Source organism: Bombus flavifrons, chromosome 16, assembly GCF_040668555.2.
Source record: "Bombus flavifrons isolate JBK064 chromosome 16, iyBomFlav1_principal, whole genome shotgun sequence".
NCBI lineage: Eukaryota > Metazoa > Arthropoda > Insecta > Hymenoptera > Apidae > Bombus > Bombus flavifrons.
Window position 1 is genome coordinate 3,421,082 of NC_138457.1, and position 12,212 is coordinate 3,433,293.

General features: G+C 28.8%; 2 protein-coding genes and 1 pseudogene across 4 annotated transcripts in view; 2 read left to right on the top strand and 1 right to left on the bottom strand.

Moving 5' to 3' along the window:
* Positions 1 to 1,624: 1,624 nt before the first annotated feature.
* Positions 1,625 to 3,352, bottom strand: LOC138188513 (transmembrane protein 242-like; annotated as a pseudogene).
* A 350-nt stretch (positions 3,353 to 3,702) lies between these two features.
* LOC138188512 (GTPase-GDP dissociation stimulator vimar-like) lies at positions 3,703 to 7,921 on the top strand. The gene is given in 12 exon segments (XM_069130389.1): positions 3,703 to 3,724; positions 4,197 to 4,325; positions 4,535 to 4,665; positions 4,667 to 4,772; positions 5,176 to 5,342; positions 5,519 to 5,750; positions 5,835 to 5,981; positions 6,059 to 6,454; positions 6,574 to 6,706; positions 6,818 to 7,083; positions 7,180 to 7,369; positions 7,401 to 7,921. Coding segments are annotated over 11 exon segments (1,836 nt in total). The 5' UTR covers positions 3,703 to 3,717; the 3' UTR covers positions 7,302 to 7,369; positions 7,401 to 7,921.
* Positions 7,922 to 8,162: 241 nt separating this feature from the next.
* Positions 8,163 to 12,212, top strand: part of LOC138188509 (protein qui-1) — a 40,309-nt gene continuing 36,259 nt past the window's right edge. Inside the window, exons 1-3 of one of the 3 annotated variants that reach the window (XM_069130382.1) lie at positions 8,163 to 8,324; positions 8,402 to 8,496; positions 9,088 to 9,221. The gene's annotated coding sequence lies outside the window, so the exon portion shown is untranslated. Of the gene's footprint in view, positions 8,325 to 8,401; positions 8,497 to 9,087; positions 9,222 to 11,406; positions 11,545 to 11,688; positions 11,803 to 11,959; positions 12,132 to 12,212 lie in introns of those variants that run through there. The other 2 variants (XM_069130384.1, XM_069130383.1) reach the window with 2 other exon arrangements.

Sequence of the window (12,212 nt, forward strand, 5' to 3'; positions counted from 1 at the left end):
CGTTATCACGTTGTACCATATAACGTTATACTACATAACGTAATACGTCATAACGTTATACCATATAACGTATTACGTTATAACGTTGTACCATAGAACGTTACACAACAAAACGTAATACGTCATAACGTTATACCATATAACGTAATACGTTATAACGTTATACCATATAACGTTATACTACATAACGTAATACGTTATAACGTTATACCATATAACGTTATACTATACAACGTAATACGTTATAACGTTATACCATATAACGTATTACGTTATAACGTAATACCATATAACGTTATACTACATAACGTAATTCGTTAAAACGTTATACCATATAACGTATTACGTTATAACGTTGTAACATATAACGTTATACTACATAACGTAATACGTTATAACGTTATACCATATAACGTATTACGTTATAAAGTTATAACATAAAACGTTTCACTATATAACTTTATACTACACAACGTAATACGTGCTTCGTTTATGTATTACCGCGTTGATTGATTGTTCAGACGACAACAATATCTCACCGCTGTTAGCTGTACGACATCAGTTAGTATGCGATTCAGTTAGTACAGAGCTTCCAGTTACCGAAATTCAGTTGCATATGATTTATATTTTATATGTACATTAAAAGTCTGATATCTGATAAAATTAACTGCAATATTAAGGTATTTGTAGCGCGACAATATCCCTCAAAAGTAAAGCACGCTGAAACTCGAGATCCCTACGCTCCGCGCATGCTTGAGATTCTGCCTCCACGAATAAATTTCTTTGTTGTCTGTACTTTCTTCGTACGCATACCAACAGGCCATTTAAAAAGGGATAGTGCGGCAACTTTGGCGCAATTTCGTCGCAACTTAGGGTATAATAGATATACGGCATGTTGGGCATCAAAAATACCGATATAATATACTTCTATACATACAAAACTTTCATTCGAAAACGCTGAGGTCCGAGTTAAATTTTTCTTTAATAAAGATTTTTCTAGCCATTTTACATAACATACTAGCCTTTTAACGACTTCGTAGGAACTATTATACTTCCTATGAGAATTATGTGTTAAAACTATCAATTTTAAAGGTCATTCTATTACTCATAAAAGAACAGCAAAATTTATGTTGCCTCCTATAATCTAACTACATACCACTATCTTTGTATCACAATCATGGCATAACATATTCACGATCTAGCCAATCTTCATTTAGGCAATGACTATATTAGCAATAATCTTGCAATAAGGCTATAATCTTGTTTTTTCGCGCATAAATAAATGATTTTATAAAATTTGAAGTAACTGTTTTGATAAAATAATGTTCAATTCTTCCATTAATCCAAAGTGAGATCGGTTAATAAAATATTTGTAAATATTCGGGATATATCAAGAATCAAAGGTTTTAAAACGCGTGATTTAAAAATTTCATGAGAGAACTTCGTGTTATTTCGTTTAAGATTACTTGTGGCCATTTTTTGACCTTACGAAATTATGGTACACAAAAACGATATTATCATATACCTAATCAGTGTGAACAATTAATTGTATATCATTTTATTAATCTAAACAAAACTTATTATTTAAAATAAAATTGCAAATTTTATAAATGAATGAATACGGAATTAAAAGACATTTATTTTACACACAGATATACTAACATAGCTATTAAACATAATAACTTACTCTTACGAACAAACATATGTTTAACTATTTGTCGTTTAAAAGAACTACAATTAAAATAATATTTTATATTCCTTGAAGAAAATTTAATATGATCAAACTTTTAGGATTATATATTAATAATGTACAAATATATGTATATATATACACTATATATACACAAATACAAAATGAAATATTACATTATAAATATCAGTTATTATATGACAAACCAGCAATATAAAATTCCTTATTTATTTTATTGTACACATTTAAAACTACCCTTTTATGACTTAATGTCAAATAATTACTTTTGTGATTTTTGGTTTTTAGTATTTCTTAGATCTTTACAGACTTCAGATTAAAAATATTTCTTAGATCTGTAAAGCTGTAAAAAATACTTTAAACCTAGAATCTTTTCTAATTTATATATAAGTAATACTATTTTTCATTACCCCATTCTTCAGAGACATATCTCAGTAAATCTGTAAGGTTTTCAAATTCACTTCTACTCTGAGGAGGATCATTTTTTGGTATTTTTGGTAAAATATTTCCAACTTTTAATCGAAATTCTTCGGCAGTTGAAGCTCCAGAAAGCTTCCAAATACCATAAAAAAGTATACCACAACCACCAACTGCCCAAGCAGAACCCCATAATAAAGCTCTTGTAGCAAGTGCTGCACCAGACTCAGGAAGACCTTTCCCTCCCATAAAACCAATATCAAAATTTTTACTGTCTTTTTTTTTTAACTGATGATAAAGCATTGAAAAAACCAGCCATAACAGATATTCCTGTTACTCCAGCCAGGAACAATGTTTCTGAAACATAAATTGATAAAATTGGTAAAAATAAAACTAGGTTATGTATGATATTTCAAACTTTATCACATGAAAATGTAAAATTGTATAAATTTGATATTGATCTATGTTTGAATTTATTACCAGCGAACTAAACATAAATTTATTCTATACTATTTCCTTAAATTGTAAAAGGTTAATATAAATTTTGTACTTTTCATATATATCTAATAACCTTAAAATAATATAAAATGAAACAATACAAAAAAATAATACTTTTAAATTGTATTTAAATGTGAATCACGAATCACTTTAACTAAAGAAGTATTAATATTTGAATTATCAAACAATCTAAATTTAAATACATACCATATAATTTATCTTTCCTCTTCTTTGGTACTGCCTCTGACATGATTATTTTTGTATCACTTTCTATTTATTGTTGTAACATATCATAATATTGAAATAGTAGAATTAAAAAGGTTTTTCACAAAATTTCAAAGGAAACACAAATAAAACAAGATGCAGAACTGGTACAAAGCTGTTTCTTTACCGGTTACTGCATAAATTATAATTTTTAATAAACATAAATGTATTTTGCATTAAATAAATGTATTGCTATTGCATAAAATGCAAAATACACAAATGAAAATTAAGGAATTAATTAAGTTTAATTTTATCTAAAAGGTCTAGCTAGTTTCTTGGAGCGCTTTGCAGTAACAGCATGTAATTGGTGGTACAGTATTTCGTTGTCCATAGTTCATGGATTGAACGATTTTTAAAACTTGCTTATAATTAAAAATCAGGAAGAATGTTTAGATAAAACTAATCTTAAATAATTCTTCACGTTTTAAACTTAAGGCCTTAGAAGACAAAAAGTTCTGCCTAGGAGCCGAAAAAATTTGGATCGTTTCATTTTGTCACCTGTAGATTGAACATAAATATTACATACATATACACACTTCAGACGCAAATATTTCAATACAATATCAATTTAAATTTATATTATTTGAAACTAATCCTCTTTTTCTATATGATTATTCAATATCACAATATCACTTATTGGTAGCATGTGAAATTGCTTTAAGATTCCTTTAGTTGCTACCCTATAGAAAAATGTCACTTTCTTATCTAATGATTCACAATTTATGGAAGTTTCTTTAAAAAGATGTTTCCTTCTCATTAAGTAAATTGCTACCTACATTACAAAACAGTTCCATTTGTACAAAATTCGAAATTAAAGTAGGAAAAATATAATGGAAGGTAGTGTAATAAAAACTATGTTATATATCGTGTAATCGGTGATGAATTTCCGTCTATTTTTAGCAATAATTTCAAGTTAGAGAAATATTTCATGTCAAACCTTATTGACAAGTTATTTTGTTGACTGCTTAAATTGTTTGTTTAAAGTGCTTTTATGAAATTAATGTTAAATTGATTTTATATATTCTATAGTATCTACAACTTCAAGAAAATATAAACTATCTGTATTATAATTATAGCGTTATAATTTAAAGATAAAATATTGTAAATTAAATATCCAAAGAAATACATTTTTTCCTTGTATACTTGACATTATTTCTATATATTATGTCTGTAATATATTAAATAAAATACTTATATAAATTTGGAGCTGTCTAATATGTATTTTATGTATTTTATGTATTTAATATATATGATTTGTATTGATTGTATGTTTACGAATTATATTACTATATGTTCATCATTTTTTTAGGTGAATTGAAGGACAATATTGATAAATTAGTTGAAGAACTGCGATTCGTTGTAAAATCTGAGAAAGAAATTGAAGATATTATTCAAGTGTTAGATTCTATTGTGAATGTTAGCAAAACTTCAATTGGAGGTATTAGCTGTTTTTTGTCTTCCAGTTTCAGTTTAGTCTTAAATTAATATTTGGAAAATATATATAAGAATTACTAATTATTACAAAATATAATATTTATTACTTTTGTTTCAAATTATTATTATAAATTCATGAGAAATGCTATCAACTTTGATATTTTGGTCTATAATTTATACTTCTAATAACAGACAAATTTTATTTGTTTTTAGAGGCTACTGAATTTACAATAGATGATGTTTTCCTAACCTTATTGCGTCACAAATCTAAAGAAATTATTGCAAAGACTGCTAAAGCAATTGCTGAGATTGCTAAAAGTGAAAGGGGAAGAGAAAAATGCACTATGAACCACAGATCTAGTAAATGCATTAATAGATCTATTAAAAGAGGATCGCGTTGATGTATTGACACAGACTTCCAGAGCCTTGGGAAATATTTGTTACGAGAATGGTAGGGAGCTTTAATCCCTAATGATCCAAATTTTGTTCATGTATGTAGTTAACATTAAAACCATCATTATTATAATATATCACTAGTAGTAGTAACACGAATGGTTTCTATCTTTTGATTAATTTCTATCTATTGAATATACATTTTTAACTGCATGAAGTATCATTAAAATGATTCTCATAAAAAATAAAGTTCCAGAAATTAAACTTATAGCAACTTACAAGTTCAATTTATCAGAATTAAATCTATACGAAAGGAAAAACATGTTATAGGTACTGTTAACAAATAATTAATTTGTATATTAATAAACTAATTTGTAAATTAATATTATAATATCATTATTTTGCATGAAATCTAAGACTATATGGATATTATTATAATAATGTTTACAAAATTATTATAGAAAATGGTAAAAAGTTTGTTGAGGACAAAAATGGGTTGATATCAATTTTGGCAGTATTGGAGAAAAGTATTACGTTGCAAAATGTAGAAGGTGCACCATTTCTTCGCAATGTTGCTGCAGGACTTTTGCTAAACTTTCTTATTGACCGACCGTCTCTTCATACAGAGGTATAATATTTTTATTAATATTTCTCTTGTTTGCTATATCGTTTTACGATTGTAGCTGTATTAGTATAATTGTCAAACAGTTTACCTTACATGCTCTCTGTATATTATATAGAATATAAAATTTTCATTTAGAATAATTTTATTTAAATACTAGTCTTTCTTTATTTTCTTCTTAGGCACTGAAACAAGAAGTAGTGCCAATTATCTGCCGTATTCTGGAAATCGATGGAATTACAGGTGGAGAGGCTGCAATGCATTCTCTTTTGATACTAGGAATACTGAATGATGCTAACATAATATTTTTAGATGAAAGGGTTATGAAAATTTTAATAAATATCTTATCCACTGATACATCATCAGAACTTTCTGAAATGTGTTTAGAACTTCTTCATGGACAAGCAGAAGATGGTATCATTTTATATATGTTTAATTTAATTATTTACAATAATAATATAAAATGTTGGCTAGTATTAATTCATATTGATATTTTAGAGAATGCCAAATTGATCCTTGCTAAAGCAGGTGTTTGTGAGTTACTGTTACAGTTATTGGAAAAACATAGTCTGTACTGTACAGATGAAGAAACAAGATCTGTGTTGAAGATCGCTTGCAACTTAATTGTTCTTATATTAACTGGAGGTATGTTAACCAAAAGGGAAGTAATAAGTACTTTAATTGTACTTTATAAGTATATTATGTGTAATGTAATATTTTAGATGACAGTATGAATTATCTATATGATGAAAGTAATGGTGTTGCATATAAAAAGCTAATTGAATGGCTCGAAAGCGAAGATAAAGATTTACAAATTACAGCCGTCTTAGCAATGGGTAATTTTGCGCGTACCGATGCCCATTGCAAACTCATGGTTACGCAAGGTGTTCATTGCAACCTTCTGAAACTGCTACAGAAAAATAATACAGATATAGCTGATATAAGATTTCAACATGCACTACTCAGCGCTTTGAGAAATCTTGTTATTCCCGTGGATAATAAACCTGTAATATTAAAAGATGGGTTAATAAACATTTTGTATTCTATGCTGAATGTTTCATCTTATCCAGTTGTATTTAAACTACTGGGCACTTTAAGGATTGTTATTGATGGCCAAAGTATGTTAACAGTAGTTCTCATGAACATTTTTTTAAATACATAGAAAAAATATATATTTTGATAAAATTAACAGATAAGTAAAAGATGCGAAGAATAGGTAGTTCACTTATTATTACAGGTGAGGCTGCCATAGAATTAGGAAAAAGGGATGGTTTATTAAAGAAAGTTGTTAATTGGTGCGAAGTCGAGGAACATCCTGGAGTTCAAGGCGAAGCAAATCGTTTAATCGCTTGGCTAATTAATAATAGCAGGTTGATTAGGTTTAATAAATACATATTTGTAAAATTTACATATCTTATACATAAAGTATATATATATTATATGTATGTATAATTATTAATATTTATGTTTTTCATCATTAGAAATAGAGAAATAGCACTTCTAGTAATGGAACATGGAGCTGTGAAGCACCTAGTCAAAATGTTAACAACACCACACGTTGTAATGCTAAATGAAGCTTTAATTAGCTTGATGATATTGACTACAACTTCCCTGATCGAATGTGAAAATCTTCTTCTTGAGGCTGATATAGGAGAAAAACTTTGCACACTTTTTACTACTTTAAACAGTTTGGAAGTACCAATTTTGCATAATGTTTTAAGTCTAATAGAAAATATTCTTAATTTAGGTATTATTGAAATACAATATGAAATTTAATCATATAATTGAAAACACGAAGACCTGATGAAATTTTGCTAAAGTTTCTCTTAAATTTAAATTTCAGATGCCTTAAGAGAACATCTGGGAAAAACTGAATTAATAACATTATGTCAAGGAACAAATCTAATCAAAGAAGAACCAAAACTTAATGAAAAATTGAAAAAAATTTGCGATAAAATTGTGTAATTAAGTAATTAAAGAAAGGGATATTGAAAACGTACAATCATATATATGATACAAACATCAAAAATATGAAACATTCTTTAATTGAAAGAAAATGATCTCTTTTTTGTTCCTGTTTAATGATTAAAGCGTTGCCAATATAACGTATGCAGTTTATGAGCATATAGATCAGTTCCCAATTTATATTTAATGTTGAAAAATTATAAGATGTCAGAATTTTTATTATGTATGTGAGTGTATGTGCGTGTGCGTGAACAACCAAAAATTGTGAAAAATAATAATAACAATCATATATGTGTAATATGGGAAGTTAGTCTTAAATTATTTAAAAAAATTAACTTTGCTATTAGTTGTAATGTGAAAAATATTCATTAGTATATCAGCTAGTTTATAAAATAACTAACATAAATATTATTAATTGTTTGGTACACGTATCTATGTATTATACGTGGATTATTTCTTATTTAACTTAAATGTGATAATTTTTTTGTTAGAAAGAAAGAAAGAAAGAAGAAAAGAAATATTACAAGTTTTCAAACGTATATATCGATGTACATAGTTTTAAGAAATTGACCAAACAATATATTTTATGTAATTAATTAATAATAAATCTACAGACCACAATTTCTGATAACTATATACTTTATTATAACCTTACTGATTTGTTAAACATATTTCTTCTATATGCAATCATATTTATCTGCTCTGAAATTATTATAGTTTGTTGACCGATACAAATTTCCCGCCATACAATATTTCAATTTTGCGCGCGGCTTCGAACGAATGAGGAACTGTTCTGCTCTAGCTAATCAGGACTCAGCTAGCTGAAGTTTTGGCGCGGAAAGTAATTATACTGTTGAAAAACGGTGCCAAGATGTATCGTCCTTTGACGTGCGTGATTTCAATTACGTAGTGTTCCTGTTACTATTCCATTGTTTTCCATTGATATTTATCAGATATGTGTAAATAATACATTCTTATATAGTAAAAATTCTATAGCGAAATTTATATCGCTAGAATTTGGGTGTAATTATTGCTTTATTTTGATACAATTGGCTGAGTTTTATACATTTATTCTAAAGTTTTGGGTATTTTTTGTGTAGATTATTGGTTGATTACGAAGATAACTCTGAAAGGGGAGAGACGTATAAATGTGGCAAGCAACGATGACAATTCGACATTTATTGCGAAACGTTTGGTAAAGTTTGATTTATTTTAACAAAGATAGACGTAAATATATATACGTTTATATTCTTTTTTAATTAATTCACGTGTGATAGGTATCCAATTAATACGCAATATGATTAAATTATAAATAACTATATATATAGTTTATTAACAGTGAACAACATAGGTTCATTCAGTTTTTATTATATTTACAGTAGAAATCGAAGTAACTTTTATATTTTGGCACATTTCGATCATGAATTCTTTATATAAATATCGTTGTTAAATCTGTATGGACACCTTTTATTATTTTTGTAAAAGATGAACAACGCGATCAGGTATGTTTCGATTCAGAGTTAGGCGTGACTTGTATGTGTGTTGTCACGACCGTCTCCGGCATGTTTACATAACGAATTTGATTTTTTGTAAGCATTCTTAAATTTTTACACAGGCCTTGCTATCTGTTATGTAGTAGAAAGTTTCTACTAGTTACTATTAGTTATGCTCTTGCACGGGCACGGTAAATGGATTGCAAACTTTCTTAGTGTTAAGGAATGATAAAGCGGTAAAGTTTTGCTCCATCAACCCCCCAGTAGATGGTGCTTTATCAACCTGTTCCCAGGTGAACGTTCGCAGGACGCGTGCGCGTCGACCTATCACTTTGGTCGTGCGGTGCTTAAGCTTTCGTTGTCAGTAGTGGTGCGGCGGCCACAGTGAGGGCTGGTTCTTTTCGTTCTATCCCGGACAACAATACCGGTAAGCGCCTTTTCATTCTCTTTCAGATTTCCGATTCGTCCTGTAGCCGCTTCGCTACACGCTCTTAACGTGCATTCTCTAATTTTTCTTTTCATCATTCACGTTTACAGTTTCCAAACTGTAATAAAATGTCGAAACTTTGGCGGGATAAGGATGCTGCGTGCGATTGTTATGTTGAGGAATTCAGGATTGCTCTTTTTTTTTTGAGGCCCTCTTGGCTCAATAAACACCCCCCACCGCCATTTTGACTCGTCCTTACCGATCGATAGGAAGAAGATAATCGGCGGTATTACCGACACGATGATTGTTTCTTCCCCGCGACGAATTAAAAAAATAATTATCACCTATCGATGGACAGGTGGCGCTTAGGTTTTTTCGTCGTAAGTTGCATCGTCTCAACGGTTCTCCCTCGCGATCTTATCTAAGATTTAAGTAGGATCTCCTCTGAGTCTCGCTTCGGTAGCTGTTTTTTCCTTTTAATTATGCTATCAACTTTGGAGATATTAGCTGCTTAATACGTTGAATATTAGAGTATTTGAATTGCGTAGAATCTCTGTTATTCTGGGAGATATGTTTTACTTAATCTTGCGAACGGACGATTTTTAAGTATTTTTTTCTAATGTTCTATATTATGTTATTGAATTTTACATTGTATAATATTAATAGAAGATTTTTTAGATAATATTTCGATATTAGTTCCAATGCAATGAGTTTTTACTATAATTGAGATTGGAAATTTGTAGTTCGAGAAAATTTTAACGAGAAGTTATTAAACTTAAGAATTTTTTTGGGAGGGAAATCTTTGCGTTTTTTTTTCGGCGTAATATTCATACTTAATGGGTTTGGCTTCTATATCTTTCTTATTGATTTTAATACATATATAGAACTAATTTGCTTATTAATGTGGGCTATTTTAGCAAAAAGGTAAGTTTCAGGTTCGTGCAAAGTATAAAAATGTCTTACGCTTCCAATAGCTTCTCTTTTGTATATAGTAATTCTCTGTGACCAAATAATAATGTATAATGACGAGTATTATGCAGAGTAATCAACTTTATATTACAATCTATTAGAAGGTAGTATTTTAACCTGCAGCTTTTTGATAGTTATCGTTGTATCTATTAATATTTCAAATTATTTTTTAATTATTAATCATTATATGTAAATTTATTATCTATTATCTCCCATACATATGTACAGTATTATTGTATTTTTACATTATACATTATATTATTGTATTTTTGAAGTTACACACCGGTGGTAATGTAAATACAAGTTGTTTAGAATGTTACACGCGATTATTTTTAAATTTTGTTCCCTCTTGTTTGTCTCTTCAAGCTGTTTTTGAAAAAGGAGCAAGATATACTTGTCGTCACTACTTTACACCATACACAAACGTATCTTTTTTATTAAACAACAGTATAATTAACTTTTCTATTATAATAATTACAAGTTCGAATTTATTCACTAGATTGTAAAAAATATATGTAATATATATATATATATATATATATATATATATATATATATATATATATATATTACAAATAAAAAAATGTATGCAATATATATTACATGCATTTTTTATAATAATTATTAATTTAGTATTATATAATATTACGTCAGTATAATATTACTATTAGTAATTATATTTTTGATAATATATGTGTATTATAAAAAATTATTTATAATATATGTGTGTGTATGTATCATTGTTGTCAATATTGGCAGACAATATTTATTTTACTAAGGTCATAAAGGCATACAAATATGATGCAAGATTTATTGTTCAATATACTTTCTATCGATACGATGGTATAGTGGAAATTCCACGAGATTTATGTTCTATGTGTCTGTTCTATGTATGCACAGATTTTATGGTTTCGATTCTATCCTATCTTTAATACGTTCTATACCAACTATTTTATCTAATTTTTTCTTGTATTTTTTTCGTTTTTCCTTCTTTTTTTGATTCAGTATTTATTTTCATAGAAATTTCCCGTCTTGTTTCCTCCTTTAGTTAATCGATCTGCTTCGAATAAGTATCAGCGAAAATTTCATTATTTAATATGTCTATCTTATATAATGCACGAAGAAACTCGGTAGATGGCACTCGTTATAGGGAAAAGAAAAGTACCAACGAATTAACTTGTTTGGCGTTTTTAATTTATTAATGGACATGAATAGAGTTTCGCATCGGTTTGCCTAGTAACGGCGGTTTTCATTAGTTCGTTTGATTAATAGGTTATTTCAGAATCAATGCATTGCGTAATGGATCTCATTCAAGGCATATCTCCTTTACCAGTAATGAGATTCACTCCACAAGGTAATCACAATTTGTCAGTTGGTGATTTATAGCTTAGAGTCTCGCGGACGATAATAGTCGCTATATGAACCACGCAATATCCAAGTTTCAAAAATGGCACAATACAAAGAAATATTTGATTTTACAATTTTGTTACAATTTTAGAACATCCTGTATCTTCTAAATACTCGTGTGTTTGCAACTGCGCTACAGTTCGCAAAATTGTATTGGCAGAGAATTGGAGGGAGAAACGAGAAACTTTATTTTCAAATTATAAAGGTAAATTCCATGCTCGAGCAATTGTTCGATTAACCACCGTGTAATTCGAGAATGTTACAAACGCAGTTTAGGATGAATTTGCGTGAGCTTTTAAACTTTCCTCATTGCTTTGAACTTTCCATCGAAACAATTTTCCAACTATCTCCGATGCACGCAGAAAACGTTACGTCGATGTATAACGTGATTCATTCGTATGGCCACAACGTCAGAAACGAGGAAGTGCGAAAGAGCGGCGGGAGAGAGCATCAGTGAAATTGGATAGTTTATGGTCAGCCGCGTCCGAAACAAACACGCTAGAAACATTATCTCTCCAGAAAACTTCGTACAGGGTAACGACCTTAAAATAATATTATTACCTTAGAATAATAAATAAAAATACAAAATAAGAATTTGTTTGTTTGACGTTTCGT